Raw genomic sequence first — 23,933 nt, forward strand, 5'->3', positions numbered from 1 at the left:
AATGTTTACTGAAGTTTATTTCACCTTCTGAATTTCTCACACACAGCAATCGATGATTAAAAATAAAAAACGGTTTGGCACATCAACGACTTCGTACGATGAAAACTCACACAATTCAAAAGCTCTGTACGATGTAGGCAGAACGATGACAAGGTCGATATTCGGAGTAACCGTTATAAATGACACATCTAACCCTTACATGCATGATTTGAATAATACTAACCGTGTGCACTCACGAATCGTTATCCATCCCCTTGCTTACAGATGTAATTAACGTTAATTTTAATTGCATTTCCCGAATTTGAAAAATAAAACTCCTGCTGCATGGGTCCAATGAGTGCGAATGATGGATCCCGAAAGTTTTAGATTCTGTCGCTCTCTGAACGCATAACCAGGTACTATCGTTCCTGAGCGACCAATCCTGAGGCACTATATTGTCCGTTATAGCCGCACTCCATTCACACCTTCAAAAACATAATATAACATCCTGGATGAGAAAGGACATTCTACGTCATCTACTTTGAAGTTCAATCACGCATGCATTGCCTCGACTCCAAGTTTAACCCTGTGACATGACAGAGCCATGCGTACCATTAACATCTCAGAGAATGATAATATGCTTGCTCATCTTTGGATTGAGATTTAAAATCTTAAGATGACTCATCATCTTGCAGTTCATAATCATCATCATCATAATGCCTGTCACCAACTCAGATGTGAGAGATGTCTGCCACACCCGGGAGATCGATCGGCTATCTCCGTGCCGCGGGTCTGTTTGAGCAGAACTTAGCGGGGCTAATCAACAACATTATCCTGTTTTCAGTCTATTATAGCATGAAGGCCTCACTCAAGTTACCTTGGATACAGGGTATTGGAATACTTGCCATGCTTACCAAGTGTGTTTTGGCCATAGTTTGGGCAGGAATTTGTAATTTATTCAAGTTGCCGGTGACAACTTGCCTACTTTTCATGAAATACAATGTTGGATCTTTAACATCCACCAATGACCAGCGTCGGCAGCACACATCGATACCTCTCCCTGCATGCAAAACACCAGGATGGTAGTTTGCATCTGCGTCGGGATTCAAACCCAGGCCAGACAGCTCAATGGAAAGTGCGAATACCTCTGGGCCATCCTACCAGCCCTGCGTTTATAGAGTCACATAAATATTTCATAATAAAAACTATAAATCTCATGAACACTCTGCCAAACTTAAATCAAGTCACTTCAAAAAGTCTCCTTTGTGAAGCTTTCATCCTTCACACCATGCAGATGCATCATAATTCACTTTGCAGGAACACAATCGGCTAATCGGACGCAAAATCAGTTGCAGATGGAACTCAGTGCCTTCCTCAATCGCTTCTTCGAAACTAGCACCAAACAGCACAAATGGTCCGAACAAAACATTCCTGTTACCAGCGGAAACGTGCAGCTAATTAGTTGTGCATCCTTCAATTGCCAATGACGCCCGCACTAAACCCTCGAAGCTCTTATAGTCTCTTTCAAAAGAATCCTTAAAAATATTAAAAATCAAGTGCTCAGACTCGGTCTTGAAAACCCTTCTATGCTTACGCCACCCCGTCAACGAAGGTGAGTCTCGAGACATCAGAACAAATACTACAGACAAAGAGGATGAATAGTGGACGGGTTGGTTGTTTACCTCCACAGTGACAGGTTTGAGGTGGTCAAGTGGTATTAAGGGGCAGACAGTCAAAATTGAGTGAAATAGATCAATGCCTTGAGTTTAACACTGAGAATATTCCAAAATCAGAGTCCGCATATCACGGATGTCAAAATTTTGTTTTTAGAACAGACTAAAAGGCACGAGTACCCAATACTTATTTCTCCTCCATCTTGAGCTCTGATGCAACGAGTTGTAACCTGAGCAGTGGTTCCTTGCAGGCAGAATTTCTCACTCTCAGCCACTGAGGGCACAGGGGTTGTCTGAGACGAGGCAGCCTCTGGCGTTCGCCGGTGTGCGGAAGAGCTGTCCATTAGGACACACACACAGCTTATAGCTCTCGCCCTCGGGACCCCGTAGCAGAGAATGACCGGGGGTCCCCGAAGTCGGCGCATGTGGCAGTCGTGTGGGATTCAGGGTAACGCCGCCATCCAAAATGAGCTCCTCGGTCTGTGCGGAGAGGAGGTGAAGGGTGGTTGGGAATGTGGTACAGATTCTTGAACACCGGACACAAGGCCATTCACCTATATGTCCCCTAAAAACGCTGAGGAATGAGACGTTCGTCAACCGTGATGCTGTGCCTATTACAAGGACACTGACAAAATGAAATACAAGAATTACCGGATTCAGCACGAGGTCACCTTTCACACGGAAAGCCACCCGCACGCCGCTGATGTGTACTCCTTCATTTCCGCGAACCACAACCTGTTTTGCCTTGAGTAGTAGGTCCGATGTGTAATTACTCGTCACCTGGAACAAACCACAATCGATTAATACACTCAAACTTCGCCCAGTTAAGGTTGGGCAACCTTAATGAGATTAAAATTGAATTGAATTCGACGTGAATGTGTCAATGGATATGCCTCCGCCGTTAGATGTGAACCCGCTGTTACGTTTGATCTCAATTAAAGGTCACGTGAGAGACAATGCGAGAGAGAAAAGAGATAAGTAGAATAGTGAAAACCTCGGATGCTTTGAACTTGTTATGATCTACAAAATTTGAACAAACTCCCCCACTCTCTTCAATCCCACTCCTCCCTCCAGGTCTTTAAAACAGCTGTTCACCACCAACTCATATCTTCCCCATCCAAAACCTTGATCTTTTCTACCCCCATTAATTCACCCGAAATCCACTTTTTTTTGAAATACCGACTTCTTTCCTGGAAGTCCTAGCAGTGTCCATGTGTTTTATACCTCACCCACCTCCCACTCCCCCCACCCCCTTCCCCTTCCCGTGCCTCCTCCCCCCCAAGCCCTCTCCCTCCCACAGATTTCCTGATGTCCCTGCTCTCAAATGTTGTACTTGTGTGCTTCCCTGTCTCTCCCCATCTTGTATCCCACTCCCTTTATCTTATGTTTTATGTGTCCGTTTGTCTTTTTGTGATTCATGTTAGCTCTTTCACGAGTCTCGATCTTGTATACAAAAAACAAAACAAACAAACAAAAAAAACATGATGTTCAAAGTACACATGACCTTTGACCTGTTTAGCCCAAAATTGAACCAGTTCATCTTTGTATCACCTTCCATACTTGTACCAGGTTTGGTCAATATACCTTCAGCGGTTCACAAGTTATCGTGGTAACAAAAATGTTTTGCAGGACGGATAACCTGAAAACATAATAAATTCCTGCCGCGCATTTGGCAGCGAAGGCATAATAAAGGACAAAACTCCATGCTTGTTCTTGGATGTACCCTTTCGGTTGAGGCTTTCTGTACATGCAGCGTACGCACGCCCTTTGGTAGGTGGAACTCGTGCGTGTCGTAGTCGGTGCTAAAAACAGTGCGGCGGGTCCTGGGCTCGATAACCTCCAAGCCAATGGCGCTCGACACTGCCGACTTATCCTCGGCAATGCTCAATGTGCTGTCCTTCTGTTTAAATACCACCTGTTGGATGAACAGATCAGTGAACATTCTACAATGAGTTTTGCAAAGTAATGGAAACAGGCAAAAGGAAAACAAATCATGATCAAGGAATCACAAACGTTCCCTTCCACCCCCACCGGATGTCCATTGCCGGTAATAACCAAGTCCTCCTCACTGCGGCCCCCCACAGCACTGTGGTAAGGGCAAATTGTACCCATATCGGACACCTGCTTGAAGCGCAAAAGGCCATCATCGTGGAACTCCATGCTGGCGCATCCCTCGGGGCTCAAGCGGATCACACTCCATATTATGAGCGTTGTCTATCCGGGTCGAGGGAGACAGGTGAGAAAGGCCAATATAAGAAGTCAGTGTAAATTCCATTCCATTCGCAATTCATTCAAATCATCCCAAACTAATTAAACATTCAATTTGCACAGCTCTCTTCTATCTATGACATGAATTAATCCGAAAAAATGCTCCAAATTACGATTCAGTATCAAAAGGGCCACAAAACATCATGAAGTTATTATCCCATTAGAGGTTTTACCCATTATGGTTTGTACCACTATGCGGAGCAAACATATAAATAGTTGTTGGATCCAGCAATGGGTGAATTTGCCTCCGGATTTCATTTGATCAAAACGACATTCCCGACTAGTCTTCATATTTTAGGCAAAAATCCAAAATTGATTAAAACACTTTTGTAGAGATTCAGGGAGTAATACATATAAAATACCTCCCTGGATTTGCAATGTGAAGTTCTTCAAGAAATCACACGTTGGTAACAGTGTTAAATAGTGCCCCCCATAAGTATTGGAACAGCGGTCAAATTTGTTATTATTACTATGTACTCAAGCAATTTGGATTTGAGATCAAAAGATGAATATGAGGCAGGCAGTACAAAAGGTCACCTTTTTATTGGTATTTATATGTATATATATATATATATACGTGTATTGGTAATATATATATTACCATTGTAGAGCAATAGCACTTTTTATGTTCAGTTCCCCCATTTTAGATAAGCAGGTGTTTCTTGGTACATTGATTGTTCACACATAATAGAGCTGTGAATGTCTACTCTTGGTTTTAGCCTTTGCTTTTGCCTTTGGAGTCTGCAGGCAAAAACCACCATGAAGACCAGAGAACTGTCTAAGAAAGAAAAGCAAACAAATTGGAAGCTGAAATAACTGAAGAATTAATTTAGAACCATAGCACAACAACTGGGCATAGCAAAATGTGGAATATTTTGAAAAAGAAAGAAACCACTAGTGTACTTAGCAATAGACCACAGCCAGGTTGGCCAAGGAAAACAACTGCAGTTGATGATGGATAAATCATCAGAGCTGTGAAGAAAAACCCTAAAACAACTGTCAGTGACATCACCAACAATCTCGAGAGCGTAGGGGTGAAAGTGTCACAATCTACCATTTGCAGAAGACTTTGACAACAGAATTACAAAGGCTACACCACAAGATGCAAAACTCTCATCAGCACCAAAAATAGGCCAGATTAGAATTTGCTGAGAAGTATAGGTGAGCCAGTAGAATTCTGGAACAAAGTTTTATGGACAAATGAGACCAAGATAAACTTCTACCAAAGTGATTGAAAGCTGAAAATGTGGAGAAAGGAAGGAACTGAACATGATCCAAAGCATGCTACCTCATCTGTGAAGCATGGTGGAGGTAGTGTCATGGCTTGGGCTTGCATAGCTACCTCTGGAACTGGCTCACTCATCGGGTCCGATTGACACAAATTTTTACCACAGGAGCGCCTCCGCCTGTAGAATTTTTTATTCAAAATTATGACATTATAGGTCACATGGTATGAATGCCATCTTGGAAAAATAAAAAAGGCTGCACCTCTATATCTCTGAAACCACTGTTGGGAAAAAATTGAAACATGGCTCATTGTCAAGTACTCCCCATGGGGAATAAGACATGTTAATGATGATGTCATTGGTACCTTAATTATGACGTCATCATTTGACAAGTACAACGCTCGATTTGATCAGCATGAAAAATAATTCTCTGCAATTATTGGTCCGATTGACATGAGATTTTCACCATAGGAGCGCCTCCTCCTGTAGAATATTTTAATGATAATTATAACGTCATAGGTCACGTGGTACAGACACCATCTTGGAAAAAGTTCGCACCTCCAATATCTCTGAAACCACTCCATGGAAAAAATTGAAACAAGGCTCATTGTCAAGTACTCCCCATGGGGAAAAAGATATGTTAATGATGATGTCATCGGTGCCTTCATTATGACGTCATAATTCGACAAGTATAATGCTTCATCCGATCAGTATGAATTGTTTTTTTCTCTGCAACTGTTGGTCCGATTGACAAAATTTTCACCATAGGAGCACCTGCTCCTTCAGAATATTTTTATGATAATTATGATGTCATAGGTCACGTGGGTGGTACAGGCATCATCTTGGAAAAACCTAAAAACATTGCACCTATATATCTCTGAAACCTCTCCATGGAAAAAAATTGAAACGTGGCTCATTGTAAAGAACCCCGCATGGAGAATGTGTTGTTAATGATGACGTCATTGGTGCCTTAATTATGACGTCATAATTTGACAGGCACAACACTTGGTCTGATCAGTTTGAAATTTATTGAGCATAATCTACGCAACATGATGGATGTTGTGGGACAAATCGTTGTGGACCCACCCAGATGGAATTAAGGGAAGATGGAAAAGATATATGGAAATGCTGTTGAATACAGAGAATGAATGGGATGGCAACATAGAGAGTAAACCAGTTTTAGGACCGGCAGAGAAGACAACTGAGAAGGAAGTTGAGGAAGCGATAAAAGCAATGAAGAGTAGAAAAGTGGGAGGGCCGACGGGAGTTGTGGGAGATATGTTGAAGGCAGCAGGAAGTTGGGGTGTGAAGAGAATGACAGAGATCTGTAATCTGGTGGTGAAAGAAGGCCGCATTCCAGTGGATTGGGAACCGAGTACCCTCGTCCCTCTATACAAGGGGAAAGGTGACCCTCTAGAGTGTGGCTCGTACCGAGCAATAAAGTTATTGGAGCATGGAATGAAGGTATTGGAAAGGGTGTTGGAGAGGAGGATAAGGAAGAAGGTGAAGATCGACGAAATGCAGTTTGAATTTATGCCAGGAAGAGGAACGACAGACGCGCTCTTTATTGTGAGGCAGTTGCAGGAGAAGTACATGGAGAAAAGGAAGAAGTTGTTTCTTGGGTTTGTTGATCTGGAGAAAGCATTCGATAGGGTTCCACGCAAAGTATTGACATGGGCATTGAGGAAGTTACGAGTGGAGGAATGGTTGATCAGAGTAGTGATGGCAATGTACAAAAGAGCGCGCACAGCTGTAAGGTCAAAGGACGGGAACAGTGGAGAGTTTGAGGTGAAGGTGGGAGTGCATCAGGGGTCGGTACTAAGTCCACTACTATTTGTAGCTGTGATGGAGGTGCTGACTCAGAACGTAAAGGAGGGTTTACCGTGGGAGTTGTTGTATGCAGATGATCTGGTGTTGATTGTGGAAAGTATGGATGGACTGAAGGAAAAGATGAACAAGTGGAAGGAATGTATGGAGACAAAAGGTCTGAAGCTGAATATAGGAAAGACGAAGGTGATGGCAAGTGGTAAAGCATGTGGTGAGGTGGAAAGAACTGGGAAGTGGCCATGTGCTGTGTGCAGGAAGGGTGTCGGAGTGAACTCCATTTAATGTACAATGTGCGCTGAGTGGCTTCATCAAAAATGTAGTGGTCTGAGAGGGTCATTAACCAGTGTGGCAGCTACATTCAAATGTAAGGTGTGCACAGAGGGAGCTGCAGATGGAGGAAATGTTGAGTTGGATCTTGGAGACGGTGTGAAGCTGGAAGGTGTGAAAACATTTTGCTACCTCGGAGACATGCTGAATGGAGAAGGTGGATCAGACTCGGCAACGGTTGCAAGAGTGAGATGTGCATGGAAGAAGTTTCGGGAACTGAGTGGCGTGCTGATGAGGAGGGGAGTGTCGTTGAAGCTGAAGGGAAAGGTGTGTGCTGCATGTGTGAGAAGTGTTATGATTTATGGGAGCGAGACATGGGTAATGAACGTAGAGCAGCAACGAAGGCTGGAAAGGGTGGAAATGCGATTGGTTCAGTGGATGTGCGGAGTATCGTTGAGAGAGAGGAAGACAAATGATGAATTGCGAAAGATGATGGGAATAGAGCCTGTGATTGATGCTGTGAAGAGGAACAGGTTGAGATGGTTTGGTCATGTGTTGAGGAAGGATGAAAGTGACTGGTTGAGAAAAGTGATGGAAATGAATGTAGAAGGAAGTAGAGGACAGGGAAGACTGAGAAAGACTTGGCTAAAGATGGTGGAAGAAGAAATGCGGGCAAGGGGGTTAACAAAGAGAGATGCAGAAAATAGGGCAAAATGGAGAAGATTGTCATAGGGACCGCAAGGCTAACCCCCGCTTTAGCAGGGAAAATGGCTTTAAAATGCATGTTGTTGTGTGTTGTTGTATAATCTGCGCAACAATTATATTAGAGAATATAAATTTATGACGTCATCGCTCACATGGTCTGGCAGCCATATTGGATCAAAGAAAGAAACCCTTCAAAAACAGAGGAGTTGGCTCGCATCAAGTTGACTGCGTAGGGTAAGTATTCAATGAATACCATCTAGTCATCTTTTGATCTCAAATGCTATTTTGTTTGAGTATATAACACATTTGAAATCACTCTTCCATTACCTATGGAGGGCACTGTATAAGAAGAGTCCTCTCCTGCCTTAGCTATCAATATAAAATATATACAATGAAATAAAAAATTATCAATCAAATTATCAAATAAAGATGTTATTTTGCGTACGATTAGGTTTGCGATGGCCAGCAGGAAAAGTAGAACAAGGAGACAGATTGCAAGGCCTCGTTTGCGTCCTCGGAGACCCGTGCGATGGAGTTGATCCTCATCCACAGCCACGTATCCAGCACGGAAATTGCTGTTGTGTTCTTTGTTAATTTTCCTTCGTTCCACGGCCTTCTCTCTCATCGAGTGACGGCCCGTACCAACGTCGGTCTGGCACGTTGGACACAACCCGTTTAGAGAATGCACCAACAACACGGAAGCTTCACACAGGATACGTGCAGGTAAGGTGGTACAACTCGAACACATCTACAAACAAAAATAAACTAGAACGGCACTCAGGAGAGAGCATACCTCTGCCTGGTTGGCCATATAAGTCAATGGTGAAGAATCACAAAAAAATTAAATAATGCTCAAATCCGAATCCATATTCAGATCTTCACCAAAATCGAATCAAATCGCCCTTGGCACACACACACAACCTGTCCACCAAGTTTCTTTCAAATCCATCCATAACTTTTTGAGATATCCTGCTATGTATCGTTTTTGGCCCTATCTCCCAATGGTGAAGAATCACTTAAAAAATTCTACTAGCCAGATCCGAATCCAGATCTTCACCAAAATCGAATCAAATCGCCCTTGGCACACACACACAACCTGTCCACCAAGTTTCTTTCAAATCCATCCATAACTTTTTGAGATATCCTGCTGTATATCGTTTTTGGCCCTGTCTCCCAAAGGAGAAGAATCACTTAAAAATTAAATAATACATCCGAATCCATATTCAGATCTTCACCAAAATCGAATCAAATCGCCCTTGGCACACACACACACAACCTGTCCACCAAGTTTCTTTCAAATCCATCCATAACTTTTTGAGATATCCTGCTGTATATCGTTTTTGGCCCTGTCTCCCAAAGGAGAAGAATCACTTAAAAAATTAAATAATACATCCGAATCCATATTCAGATTTTCACCAAAATCGAATCTATTTGTCCTCGTCACACACACAACCTGTCCACCAAGTTTATTTCAAATCCATCCATAACTTTTTGAGATATCCTGCTATGTATCGTTTTTGGCCCTATCTCTCAATGGTGAAGAATCACTTAAAAAATTCTACTAGCCAGATCCGAATCCAGATCTTCACCAAAATCGAATCATTTCGTCATTGTCACATACGCTACTTATCTGCCAAATTTCGTCCGAACCCATCCACAACTTTTTGAGATATTTTGTTTAAAAACAAACAAAAAAACAAACGGACAAACAGACAGGGGTGAAAACATAACCTCCGTCCACCTTTGGTGGCGGAGGTAATAATTACATGGGAATCAGAAGTGGTACAATGTGCACAAAAAGGACGTCGCCATTGTTTTAATATTTCAGGTTTATGAAAGAGCAAGACAAGACAGAGAAGCACCACCTTACGATAATTCACCAAATGTCCGTCCGTCTGTCTATCGAGGTACCGCAAAAACGGCTAACCCGATCGCAACGATATTTTGGGTGGGTATTCCTGGGACCCCTGGGAGTAAAATAGGCCATATTGTTTTTCCAAGTTTTCCAAGTTTTCCAAACACGATGGAATAATATTTACTGATATGAACAGTGATGTGGCTTTTATTGAAATTCTACATTTAGATTTTTATGAGAATTACGAACTTGCAGCGAATCCGAAAGTGGACAGTTGACGGCAATGCACGGGTTTGATAATATCCCAATACAACTGTCATTCAATCGTTATGTTTAATCGTTAAACGTTAATCGTGTTAATCGTTTTGTTAAAGTATCAATTGATGATTGGAATTGAGTGAATACAATTATGATTTTGAATTCGTAATTGTATTCACCCAACCGTACGGAACTTCACATCAGGATTTAAATATTTGTTTACGTCACAAATGTTGTTAAAAGTTTATTTTTAAATGTTTATTGTTTATATATTAATGTTATTTAATTACCTTCGCAAAAGCGGAAGGTTATGTTTTGATCGCTGTGTATTTATTACCTTCGCAAAAGCGGAAGGTTATGTTTTGATCGCTGTGTATTTATTTGTATGTCTGTGTGTGTGTGTGTGTATGTTATTCGCATAACTCAAAAAGTATTCAACCGAATTGCATGAAATTTGGTGGGATGATTGGTTATTATACGGGACACATTTGATTAGATTTTGGGAGCAATCGGGTCAAAGGTCAAGGTCAAGGTCACGAAAAGGTCAAAATCGTATTTTTACCATAGCGCGGTCAATTTTTATCCAATTGGCATGCAACTAATGCCAAAATGTTCAGAATTTAATGCCCGATCTTGTGATATACGACATGACCCAGTGAAGACATTACCCTTGTTAGCGGTTGGGGGTCAAAGGTCAGGGGGGTCACGACCTTGCAAAATGTGCGTTTTTTGTCATAACTCGGTCAATTCTTATCCGATTTGCATGAAATCAGCACCAAACTGTTCACTGTTCTGTTCCCTACACTCCCATGCCAAGTACAGAACAGTAGCTGCGGCGAAGGTATGCGCTCTACCGAGTGCCCGTTCTAGTTTGTATGTCTGTGTGTGTGTGTGTGTGTATGTTATTCGCATAACTCAAAAAGTATTCAACCGAATTGCATGAAATTTGGTGGGATGATTGGTTATTATACGGGACACATTTGATTAGATTTTGGGAGCAATCGGGTCAAAGGTCAAGGTCAAGGTCACGAAAAGGTCAAAATCGTATTTTTACCATAGCGCGGTCAATTTTTATCCAATTGGCATGCAACTAATGCCAAAATGTTCAGAATTCAATGCCCGATCTTGTGATATACGACATGACCCAGTGAAGACATTACCCTTGTTAGCGGTTGGGGGTCAAAGGTCAGGGGGGTCACGACCTTGCAAAATGTGCGTTTTTTGTCATAACTCGGTCAATTCTTATCCGATTTGCATGAAATCAGCACCAAACTGTTCACTGTTCTGTTCCCTACACTCCCATGCCAAGTACAGAACAGTAGCTGCGGCGAAGGTATGCGCTCTACCGAGTGCCCGTTCTAGTTTGTGATTGGAGTTATGCTCTTTGGAATGAAAAAAAGAGATATCGAGTTCAAGTGAATGACGAAATGCCGTGATGGTTTCTACTTTCTAAATGTGAATTCGCAGATTGCCATATGCAGATTCGCCATTGACTGGGTAAGGAAAAAACGTACCCGTTTGTTTGCAACGGGTACGTTTTTCATGGAAGTCCTTCACGAACCTGCTGTCCATGTCTGACATGCGATTGAAGGTGCTACAGGAATGTGGAATTTATTGGTTTCATGCTTTAGCATTCACCGTTTCTGCATTGTCTGTTTGCTTCTGGCCTCTCACCCGTGTGGGTACCTCACTAGTGTTAACAATAAGGGAGTGGGGAGTAGGATCTGACAGACGACATTTCTCCAGGTGGGGTGTGCAAGCCCCCTCATCCTCTCCAACCCCCCCCCCCCTCCCTCGGATAAAACTCAAGCACCACACACTCCCATAAAAACAACCAACGCACGGCCAGACATCCCTTCGGGGACCCCTGACACAGACTGAACAGCCCCTCGGAGATCCCTGGCATTGACTGGACAGCCCCTCAGAGACCCCTGGCACTGACTGGACAGTCCCTCGGAGACCCCTGGCGCCACATGGCCCAACGGAGACCTCAATGTAATCTAGGCATCCCAGAGGAGACGACCCTGGTGCCGTCCAGACACCACCTTGGAGACCCCCCCCCCCCCCCCCCGACGCCGTCCAGACAAAACTTCGTAGATCCCTGGCACCGTCCGGAAACAACTCGGAGACCTCCTTGGTGTTGCACAGACACCACCTTGGAGACCCCCAGGAACCACCTTATAGACCCCCCATCGCCACCCGGACACCACCTCGGAGACCCCAAGTTCCGCCCGGTAGCCACCTCGGAGACACCAAATTTCGCCTGGACACAACCTCGGAGAGCCACGGCACCACCCAGACACCACCTCGGAGACCCCCGGCACCACCTCGGAGAGCCCTGACACCATCCAGACACCATCTCAGAGACCCATGGTGCCACCCAGACACCGCTTCGGAGACCCCCGGCGCCGTCCGGAAACAATTCGGAGACCCCCTCGGCACCACCCAGACACCACCTTGGAGACCCCCGGCACCACCCAGACACCACCTCGCAGAGCCCCGGCACCACCTTGGAGACCCCTGGCGCCATCCTGAAACAACTCGGAGACCCCTCGGTGCCACCCAGACACCACCTCATAGAGCCCTGGCACCACCCAGACACCACCTCGGAGACCCCTGGCACCGCCCAGACACCATCTCAGAGACCCATGGTGCCACCCAGACACCGCTTCGGAGACCCCCAGCGCCATCCAGGCACCACCTCGGAGAGCCCCGGCACCACCCAGAGACCACCTCGGAGAGCCCCGGCACCACCCAGACACCACCACGGAGACCCCTGGCGCCGTCCGGAAAAAACTCGGAGACCCCCTCGGCACCACCCAGACACCACCTCGGAGATCCCCCACGCCACCCGGACACCACATCAGAGACCCCTGGCGCCATCCAGACACCACATCAGAGACCCCCGGCACCATCCAGACACCACCTCGGAGACCCCCGGCGCCACCCAGACACCACCTCGGAGACCCCCGGCGCCACTCTGACACCACATCGGAGACCCCAAATTCCGTCCTACCTCGGAGACCAAATGGCAAATTCCACCCAGACACCACATCGGAGAGCCCCGGCGCCACCAGAACACCCTCAACACCGCACATCCCCACGGAGATCTCGAAGTGATACGGGAATTCCATCCCGTATCGTAGGAGACAACCCCGACGCCGACCGGACATCGCCCCTTCGGAGGACCCTCCTGTCGGAGACCCTTTGCCACTAGGAGACCTTTTCTGAAGCTTGTAAGGGCGGTGTAATGCGCGGCAGCAACTATACTTGTGGAAGGAATATAATTAGCAACAAAGGCCAAACTCATACCAATGACCAATCCATATCGATAAATGCACCATCAATATTATCTAATACTCAAAACGCAAAGGACAAGGAAAGAGGAATGGACTACCTGAGGTACCGGATCGGATGTGCTAGTGTTACCGGATCGGATGTGTTAGTGTATACAAGGGTATGGAATGAACCGTTAAACGACACATCGAGGTTCAATGAAGTGGGACAAAGCATTCACAGAGCGAAACACAGGACAGAGCAGCTTCACAGGGAGGTTAATGGTGAAGTAAAGACTTCGCCACGAGTCGCAGTCGCACTGGAAATGTTATGGAAGGTCGGACTAGCGATGAGTAAACCAAACCTGCTTAGTCGCCATTACGCCTTGTCCAGTCAGGACCGAACCATGTCCGCCTCACAGTTTTCACAACCTAATAAGGCATCCTGCGCTGTTTCCCAATGCGTCCTTAATCACAGAATCATCGTCGTTGCTTGAATGAATCTTTTAATTCAATAATTTTACTCTTCACTCGTTCAACAACACCAACACGCTCCCTCCCCCCCAGAATATCAAAATACTCGAATGGTACATTCCACACTGGTTCGCTCTGAGCGTGCGCATTAAATAAAACGCGTCCAGCAAAGTCCTCAGATTATGAAGGGAATTTATTTATTACGTATGCAAACATGGTGGATTTTTTTTTATCGCAACCACGACTCCCTCCCCACCAGCTGCTCCGAACCATTCACCAAAACGCTTCCTTGTTCTCCCCACCTCCTCTCACTCAATCTTAATTAGGGCTCAGGATGCTGAGAACCCAGGTTCAAAAAAATCCCAGAATTGCCAATAGCTGTGTCTATCAAGGAGGTGAGGATCAAGGGCTTTCACAGAAGATCCAGGACGGAAAGTAGGAAGTAAAGGAACAGCTCGTAAATCAAAGAGTAGATAAAGCTCCGGGGCCAGGTAATATGCACCTGAGAGTATTGGGGAAGATGTTGACAGATATATTAGCTCACTGCAGTCAGGACAGGTGAAGCAGGACAGGTGGAAGGTGTGGACAGGACAGGTGAATGAAGAGTAGCAAGTGCAGGTAATATACACCTGAGAGTATTGAGGGAGATGTTATCCAGGTAATATGCACGTGAGAGTATTGAGGGAGATATTAACACTACAGATATATTAGCTCACTGCAGTCAGGACAGGTACCGGAGCAGTTGGAATGGAGAGTAGCAAATGTAACTCAGCTATTTCATAAGGATCCAAAGAATAATTGGGAAGCTTCACACCGGTTAGTTTGATTTCAGTTGTCGGGAAGATATTGGAGACATCAATTTGGGATGAGATGAGGAACCATTTAAATCAGTACAAATTAGTTAAAGGCAGTCAGCATGGGTTTACCAAAGGTAGGTCTTGTCTAAAAAATATTTTAAAAGTTATATGAAGCAGTTGGCAGGACTTTTAGATAGCATGAGTGTAGATGGGTGATAGCGTGCATCTGTGCGGAATGTTGTCTGGTTGGGGTCTTGTCAAGGGGTGGTGTGTAGTTAATCTCCACAATGAACTTCAGATCACCGCAAAGATGAAAACAAAACTCCCCTTAACAACACGTAACAAGAAAGAGCAATCAGAGATTGCACACCCTGGCCAGGACGTGTTTAGTGTTTTTTAAGGCTTTTGTGTTAAAACAAATATGGCAGCCGAACCACGTGATCGATGACGTCATCACTTTTGTTCTCCACCAATTTATGCTTAGATGTACCTTGTGTTGGCCTCATGGTTAGGGCGGCGGGCTTGGGATTCTAAGGTCCTGAGTTCGAATCCCGTTGAAATAACGCCAGGTGGGGTTGACTCAGCCTGTCATCCTTCCGAGGTCGGCAATATGAGTACCAGATAACTGGTTACAGAGAGGAATTGGATCAGCGGCAGACGTGCCCACTGAAAATGATGCAACCAGCAGCCAGGTGGCTGCACACGAACCACCCACATCCCTAGATTAGGCTCAATAAATCTTATCTTGATCAGATGGGTTTGTACTTGTCGAATTATGACGTCATAATGGAGACACCTATGACATCATCATAAAAAAAACAAAAAAAAAAAACACCTTTAGAGGCCATTTTTCCCCGCAAAGCGGGGGTTGGCCTTTTTCGGGAACCGTGGTTGTTGTTGTTTTTCGGTCCCCTTTTTGAAGCAATGTTTTACGGCCGGATGCCCTTCCTGACGCCAACCCTTTTTGCCGCCTTTAACGACAAACAGGGAATTACCAGTGAACTGGTACTCAATTAGCCGACCTCGGAAGGATGACAGGCTAAGTCAACCCCCCTGGTGTTAATTCAGCGATTGACCGGGATTCGAACCCAGGATCCTAGGATCCTAAGCCGGCACCCTAGCCGCTAGCCCAACACCAGGGTTTGTGATGTCGAATTATGACGTCATAATGGAGGCACCTATGACATCATCATTGACATGTGTTAATCCCCATGGAGTGCTTTCCAATGAGCCATGTCTCTTTTTTTCGATTTTTTCGATGCAGTGCTTTCAGATATAGAGGTGCTAAAAAAAATTCAGTTTTTCCAAGATGGCGCCCATACCACGTGACCTATGACGTCATAATTATCATTAAAAAATATATACAGGAGGAGGTGCACCTATGGTGAATTTTTCTGTCAATTGGACCAAAGGTTGCAGAGAAAACCATATTTATTCTGTGCGGACAAACAAACAAACGGACTCAAATGCAATACCCTCTCCTCTGACGAGGGTAATAATTGATCACCATTGGTGAGTTCCATGGTAATTAAAAAAAAAAATGTGAGAAATTGATTTTCAACAAATCCTTTTGAAGTTAAAATACAAAAGTTTCACGAAGAAATATTTGGATAGGAAAATGATCCGCAGCTTCCAAAAACAAATAAACAAGAAGACGTCATGCAGAAGACGTCATACTTGCAAAATACACCCCCCCCCCTCCCACCACCAAAAAGGTCGTCATTGATCCATGAAATTGGCCATTTCATTAGATTAAAATTGACGCTCTTGATCAAAGCTCGGGTCAATAGGATGAAAAGTGACGATTTTTCAGATGAAAATTTATGATTTTATAAGTTTGACCTCAAAAATAGTTGGTTTCCCAATTTAGTGACTAAATATACTGTTAAGGTTCTCCGCCGCCCTTCTTCCCCTAACCAAGGGGGGTTTAATCCCCCTGTTCTTTCTGGGCTTGGCAGAACCGAGACTTGAAACGCCTCTTCCGGGCAAAACGCAAAGTAGGGTTTCGGGACCAAGTCTCGCTCGTACCTAAATCCCTGCGCCGCCACAGAAGCGAGGCAGCAAGCCTCGCACGAGCCACGTGTGGTTTGGGTACGCCGAGCGGGTTGAGTACCACGTGGTCCATGCAGTTTAGGTAGTGGAACCTGATTCGAGCGGTTCTATTCGTACCACGCTTAGCCAATGAGGAAATCACAGAAACGATCAAATGGAAAAAGGAAGAACACAGGTTTAATTATTCCCACACATATATACAATTATCGGGACGCAGAGACACAGAGCAGCACTTAGTCAGTCTTATCTTATCTCCCGGACTCGGGCCCATCACACTCACACAGGTAATTGCAGATGTTGATGTCCCAGCCAGACGCGTCGACGTGGTCGTCCAGTAACGGCCCCGTCAGGCTCTCCACGGTCCCAGCACGTCCCGCGAAGATGGCAGCAGGCGATGGAAGGAACCTCGGAGCGTGTCTCCCGAACAAAGCAGCCAATGAGGTGGAACGGCAAATGCGCGTCTCTCAGCGCGGCTGCCGGTTACACAGCCGTTATCACTCGCGCGACTTAATGCACTGAATGCGGATCGGCCTCCAACTCAACCGAGCGTCACTTTATAATAGCGCGTATTCCGCGTCTTTCTGCGCGTCTTTCTTCACCCGCGTATCTCTCACAGTCCTTGGGCGCTCTTAACTCCTGCTTGTCAACGATTCCTCCGGGTTGGTCAGTGCGCACGAGTTCTCCCTGGGCAGCAGTCCTCTCTCATCGCAAGTCCTCTTGGGGGCAAGTCCTTCTGCGCTAATCCTTCAGTCCTCTTGGGGGCTTTGCGCGATGGGTTATATAGATACGCCCCCCGAACCTTCTCGAACCTTCCATCCACGCCCTGTGACGCAGTGCTGCCGCCACAACCTCTGAGCCCTGATTGGCGGCTCGTGCTTACCATCAGCGCCTCTGCCTCCCCTCATTCGGCTCCGCCCCGACCCTCCTAGGCCTGCCTCGTGCTAATTCGCCCAAAATGAATCAAAGTAAGCGCAAAGGGGCATGAGGCTAGAGAGGCTGGAGAGTCAGTAGAAGTAGGACCTATTCTCCTGACTCTACTCAACACAGAACTAACATAGGAAAAGGACTAAGCTCACAAATACTAAGAAATAACTACACTATCGCGAGGCTACATGTTGCTTGTGTGACGAACTATGAGAGGGAAATTTTAACCTTTATTATACTGACTGTACAAACTCAAAACCGCAACAATACAAACGCTGTTCAATTTTCAAGTCATTCGGATAAAAAATGGCGATTTCAGAAATTTGACTTCCAAATGACCTCAAAATCAATGGGCTTCTCAATTGTGACGACCCCTACAACTGGGTGAAGTGTCCTGACGATCGGTTTAGAATTGTGACCTGTCGGCCGGTGACAAACAGAGAAACAAAATAACAGACAGACAGAACCACAAACGCAACCGACCAATATACTTGAAAAATCTTCGCTTTTGCAAGTAACAAGAAGACGTCATGTGGAGCACGATAGTTGCAAAATCCACCCCCCTGCCCCCCAAAAGTTTTCCATTGTTACAGCAAATTGTCCATTTCGTGAAGATTAAAATTTACGATCTTGATCAAAGCTAAGGTCAACAGGATGAAAAGTGACGATTTTTCAGATGAAAAATGATGATTTTAGAAGTTTGACCTTGAGTTGACCTTTTGACCTCAAAAAATAGTTGGTTTCCCAATTCAGCGAGGCAATACGCAAATGCTGTTCTATTTTCAAGTCAATCGGATGAAAATTGACAGCTTTTTAGATGGAAATTGATGATTTTTAAAATTTGACCTTGAGGACCTTTGACCTTTTGACCTCAAAAATAATTCATTTCCCAATTTAGTGACAATATACAAATGCTATTCAATTTTCAAGTCAATCGGATTTAAAATGGCGATTTTAGAAATTTGACCTCCAGATGACCTTTGACCTCAAAATCAATAGGTTTCTCAATTGGGACGACCGATACAACTTGGTGAAGTTTTGTGACGATCGGATTGGAATTGTGAACTGTAGGCCGGTGACACAGACAAACAAACAAACAGACAGACAGAACCACAAACGCAACAGACCAATATACTTAAAAAATCTTCGATTTTGCAAGTAAAAAACAGACAGAAGAAGTGGACGTCATGCAGAGCACGATACTTCCAAAATCCACCCACCCCCCACCCCCTTCCATCAACAACAAACAACAGGCATTTAAAGGCCATTTTCCCTGCAAGTGCGGGGGTTAGCCTTGCGGTCCCCATGACAATCTTATCCATTTTGCCCTATTTTCTGCATCTCCCCTTGTTAACCCCCTTGCCCGCATTTCTTCTTCGACCATATTTAGCCAAGTCCTTCTCAGTCTTCCCTGTCCTCGACGTCCTTCTACATTCACTTCCATCACTCTTCTCAACCAGTCACTTTCATCCTTCCTCAACACATGACCAAGCCATCTCAAACTGTTTCTCTTCACAGCATCAATCATAAGCTCTATTCCCATCATCTTTCCCAATTCATCATTTGTCTTCCTCTCTCTCAACGATACTCCGCACATCCACCGAACCATTCGCATTTCCACCCTTTCCAGCCTTCGTTGCTGCTCTACGTTCATTACCCATGTCTCGCTCCCATAAATCATAACACTTCTCACACATGCAGCATACACCTTTCCCTTCAGCTTCAACGACACTCCCCTCCTCATCAGCACGCCACTCAGTTCCTGAAACTTCTTCCATGCACATCTCACTCCAGCAACCGTTGCCGAGTCTGATCCACCTTCTCCATTCAGCACGTCTCCTAGGTAACAAAATGTTTTCCTGCCTTCCAGCTTCACGCCGTCTCCAAGATCCAACTCAACATTTCCTCCATCTGCAGCTCCCTCTGTGCACACCTTACACTTGAATGTAGCTGCCACACTGGTTAATGACCCTCTCAAACCACTACATTTTTGATGAACCCACTCAGCGCACATTGTACATTGAATGGAATTCACTCCGACACCCTTCCTACACACTGCACACGGCCACTTCCCAGTTCTTTCCACCTCACCACATGCTTTACCACTTGCCATCACCTTCGTTTTTCCGATATTCACCTTCAGACCTTTTGTCTCCATACATTCCTTCCACTTGTTCATCTTCTCCTTCAGTCCATCCATACTTTATGCAATCAACACCAGATCATCTGCATACAACTCCCACGGTAAACCCTCGTTTACGTTCTGAGCCAGCACCTCCATCACAGCTACAAATAGTAGTGGACTTAGTACCGACCCCTGATGCACTCCCACCTTCACCTCAAACTCACCACTGTTCCCGTCCATCGTCCTTAGAGCTGTGCGCACTCTTTTGTACATTGCCATCACTACTCTGATCAACCATTCCTCCACTCCTAACTTCCTCAATGCCCATGTCAATACTTCGCGTGGAACCCTATCGAATGCTTTCTCCAGATCAACAAACCCAAGAAACAACTTCTTCCTCTTTTCGATGTACTTCTCCTGCAACTGCCTCACAATAAAAAGCGCTTGTACCTTCCATCCCCCGAAAAAAAAGGTTGCAATTGATCCAGCAAATTGTCCATTTCATAAAGATCAAAATTAACGATCTTGATCAAAGCTTGGGTCAATAGGACTAAAAGTGATGATTTTTGGATGAAAATTGATTTTTAAAGAGTTTGACCTATAGCTGACCTTTGACCTAAAAAATAGTTGGTTTCCCAATTCAGTGAGGCACTATGCAAATGCTGTTCAATTTTCAATTCAATCGGATGAAAATTGGTGGTTTTTCAGATGAAAATTTACGATTTGGGAAGTTTGACCTAGAGTTGACATTTGACCTTTTGACCTCAGAAATAGTTGGGTTTCCCTATTTAGTGACAATATGCAAATGCTGTTCAATTTTGAAGTCAATCGGATTTAAAATGGCGATTTTAGAAATTTGACCTCCAGATGACCTCAGACCTCAAAATCAATATGCTTCTCAATCGTGACGACCTCTACAATTGGGTGAAGTTTCGTGACGATCGGTTTAGAATTGTGACCAGTAGGCCAGTGACAAACAAACAGACAGACAGAATAAGAAACGCAACTGACCAATATACTTGAAAAATCTTCGATTTTGCAAGTAATAAACAAACAGAATTGATAATAATAATTTTTAAAAAACCAAAAAAAAAAAAAAACTTCTTTACACTTTTAAAAAGAAGCTTTATTAAATTTCAACACACCAACATTAACAAAACATTCCAAATTGGAGATATGTGGCATATTGTCTCTTTTTCCACCGAGACAAAAGGAAGCAAAAATATACAATAAACCAGCACGAGAAGTTTATGTGCAAGAAAAATGTTTGGTCGAAACAAGATCAAGGAGAGTATGCACAAGGAGATCCCAAGATACGAAAGTTTACAGGAGAGATTCAAGGGAGTGTGGGATGGAGGGAATGGGGGAGGAGGGGTGGTGAGGTGTGTGGATAAACAAGCTCAGTTTCTCCCACTCTTTATTATCCCAGCAGAAGGGGTTCCTCTGATTAATTTGATGAGTGAGATTGTGAGGTCATCATGACAGTTTAAAAGGTACTATACAAGCTCAGGTAAAAATCCTTAAAAAAAAAAACCCAAAAGAATCTGACTTGCGAGGTTTCCCCTTCATGAGCAAAGGAAACCGCTCGAGGCTGCTGCCACAGTAGGTTATGGATTGCTTCGGGACACTCCAGGGTGCTTTTGACATCACTGAAACTGATAGCATGTGAAGGTCACGTGACGTTTCTCAAACATAGTCGCCAAACAGACACGATTTTGGGAAACGAGAAACCTTAATGCAGATGCCACCAAAGCATACCGATGTGGGCCCGGTAAACTTATTTTCTGAAATTACAGAAATGTTGCCATCACATGGTAAGAGCTTCTCATCTCGGGTGGAGCACTCTTTGCTACTTGGACTATGATGGAGCTTACAACAGGAACTACTGCGAGGAATGGAGTTCAAAGTTTGTACTGCTGTGGCTTTGTTAATTCAAGTTCAGGAGCACTAGTGATCCTCAAACCTGGGCATTCACACTGTTTTTGTCCTCCCTTCCTTAGCCGAGAACGTCAAAGTCTGGAGATGTCTGAGTTTCACCGAAGGAGATGGTCTTGCAATCATCTGTGTTTGTCGGAGGAGGATTTATGAGTACTGCAGTTAAGGAAGCAAAATACAGCGAACACACAGGGCACAGTCTTAGTTTAGTAATAATTATAACGAATAAATTCCACATTCCCGTGCCACCTTCAGTCGAACGTCAGGCATTGACATCAGGTTCGTGAAGGACTTGGACAATAAACGTACCCACTCTGAATTTTGCTATAATCCAGTCAATGGCGAAACTGCAAATGGGGAAACTGCAAATGGGGAATCCTCGAATGTCACGGATGGAAACCCTTACGTCATTTCCTCATTCTGCTTTAAACTCAATATCTCTATATTTTTATTCCAAACAGCATCATTCATCATTCCTATCAGAAATTAATACTATGGTATTAATATATCAAAATATAATGCTAAATCACGATTCTATCAAGATATTATCAAACCAGCGAACCGTCATTCATCTGTTCACTTCCAGATTCCGGAGCAAGATCCATGTCGATCGGATTTCAAAATCATAATTGTATTGAGGAATTTCTGAAACCTCCTACCGACCTTACGACACATGCTGGGACCACAAAACGTTTCACAGGTTATTATATTTCCCTTTAGTAAAATATGCAACTGTAATGTTACTAAACGCTGTCCCCCTGTCATGTGACAAGATCCTCAGCTCTGATTGGTGTATGTTTGTGGGCACATACATACAGACAGACAAATACTGTTCTAGATGGCATTGCCCTACGGGCTACGCCGTAAAAACCAAAGCAGCACAATGCACGACGATCATCCAAAATCCGCCATCAAAAAGGATATTGTTTCTTTTCTTCTTTACACCGAAAACCTTCCTTTTTTTCTTTCTCCTTCTCATGGTGCATGTCCTGACACACAGCACAGCAAATGAGTCGGGCAGCAAAATACTTGGTGTTATGTCAGACGAGTCTTAGCTGGATCAAAAAGGCAAACAACCAAGGGGTGTTGCACATACTGATTAAAGTGCCAATAAACGAGATCAGAAACATTTTAGGCCTTCTGTGACCACGTGATGATCAGGCTAATCAGGAAGCTCAAACAAGCCATGCCAAACACTGGGATCATGTTGGTTTCCTCCCTATAGTCTTCATACAATCCACCCCTTCACTCTGATTGCGTTAAAAACTAAAACATTTAAAAAAACATAACTTTTTGAGTTATCTTGCTGACAGACAGACACACAGAAGACATGGGTGAAGACATAACCTTCATCCATCCATTCATTCATCTTCGGTGACATATGTAAAAAATGTACATCTTCAATTGTAAGGAGGAAATACTGAATTTAGGATTAAACCACAAAAAGCCCCTCAAATTTGAAGCAAAAAAACGATGCCCAGAACGTGTGCCACATTTTCAACGACACCAGAAGGAAAACACCAACCTTCCTGCTCGTAGACAAATGTCCACTTTTGTCTGCAGATCTGTCTCTCTCTTTGCTGCTGGATCCCTTGCCAGAGTTGCGGCTTTTTTCTTTATCTTTCTCAACCACCGCCGGCGATCCAGATGGACTACGGCTCTTACTGCTGTGTCTGCCAGACAAGTCTGCGAAAAGGTCGACGCAAAAGGTCTCACAGGATGGCAGGTCTGTCAAACTCAATTAAAGTAATTGTGGATAAATTGTTAACAAAAGCAAAACAGGGAAAACAAACTGGATTTTTAGTGGTAAGACATGTAATGTAGTTAAAGGAAAAAAAAATTAAAAATGGAAGTGTCCATGTAAACACTCTGTCAAAGCTCGATAGCATCCTTGATCCGAGGTAGGAAGTTCACCTTTGAGTGTATGGAACAACCTGCAGTTTATAGAACCAAACTTATACAGATAACCATCTGACCAGCCTCAGGTCTGACATTTCGACCGTCGGGCGTGGTCTTCATCCAGGATTGCATTATCGTCATGTGAAGGTGTGAGGGATACCTTAGAGATTGTGAGGGATACCCAACACGAACACCTTTTTGGAGGCATTTGTTGAAATGTCCGATCTGAGCCTAGCAGGCCGGCCAGCTGTACAAGTTGATGGAGCTGCCTTACGTTTTGAATATGGATCTTTCAAACTACCACCAGCTGTTTGCAATCTCCTATCTACGCCATACTGTAATACTTAGTTACACCAGTTTGCATGTTTTAGTAGTTAGGCCTTCCAATATTTTT

General features: G+C 44.3%; 2 protein-coding genes across 8 annotated transcripts in view; both read right to left on the reverse strand.

The window, feature by feature from the left end:
- Positions 1-13,944, reverse strand: SGCB (sarcoglycan beta). 2 transcript variants are annotated; one of them, XM_068132153.2, is made up of 6 exons: positions 13,699-13,944; positions 8,391-8,597; positions 3,684-3,866; positions 3,376-3,567; positions 2,304-2,432; positions 1-2,132 (listed from the first exon to the last, which is right to left on the reverse strand). In XM_068132153.2, exons 1-6 carry the CDS (start codon positions 13,711-13,713, stop codon positions 1,920-1,922), a joined length of 939 nt encoding a protein of 312 aa, XP_067988254.1. In that variant the 5' UTR covers positions 13,714-13,944; the 3' UTR covers positions 1-1,919. The 2 variants fall into 2 exon arrangements, with proteins under 2 accessions (XP_067988254.1, XP_067988255.1); XM_068132154.2 differs by having other exon boundaries at positions 3,774-3,866; positions 13,699-13,922.
- Positions 13,945-20,806: 6,862 nt separating this feature from the next.
- THOC2 (THO complex subunit 2) overlaps positions 20,807-23,933 on the reverse strand; it is a 131,224-nt gene continuing 128,097 nt past the window's right edge. For 4 of the 6 annotated variants that reach the window (XM_068132157.2, XM_068132158.2, XM_068132156.2 and 1 more), the window contains 3 exons: positions 23,166-23,326; positions 22,564-22,629; positions 20,807-21,769 (listed from right to left, as the gene is read on the reverse strand). In XM_068132157.2, coding sequence (XP_067988258.2) covers positions 21,677-21,769; positions 22,564-22,629; positions 23,166-23,326 — 320 coding nt within the window. In that variant the 3' untranslated portion in view covers positions 20,807-21,676. Of the gene's footprint in view, positions 21,794-22,562; positions 22,630-23,165; positions 23,327-23,933 lie in introns of all 6 variants that reach the window. The other 2 variants (XM_068132159.2, XM_068132160.2) reach the window with 2 other exon arrangements.

This window comes from Myxine glutinosa, chromosome 12 (genome assembly GCF_964187855.1).
Source record: "Myxine glutinosa chromosome 12, kmMyxGlut1.1, whole genome shotgun sequence".
In the NCBI taxonomy this organism is placed as follows: Eukaryota; Metazoa; Chordata; class Myxini; order Myxiniformes; family Myxinidae; genus Myxine; species Myxine glutinosa.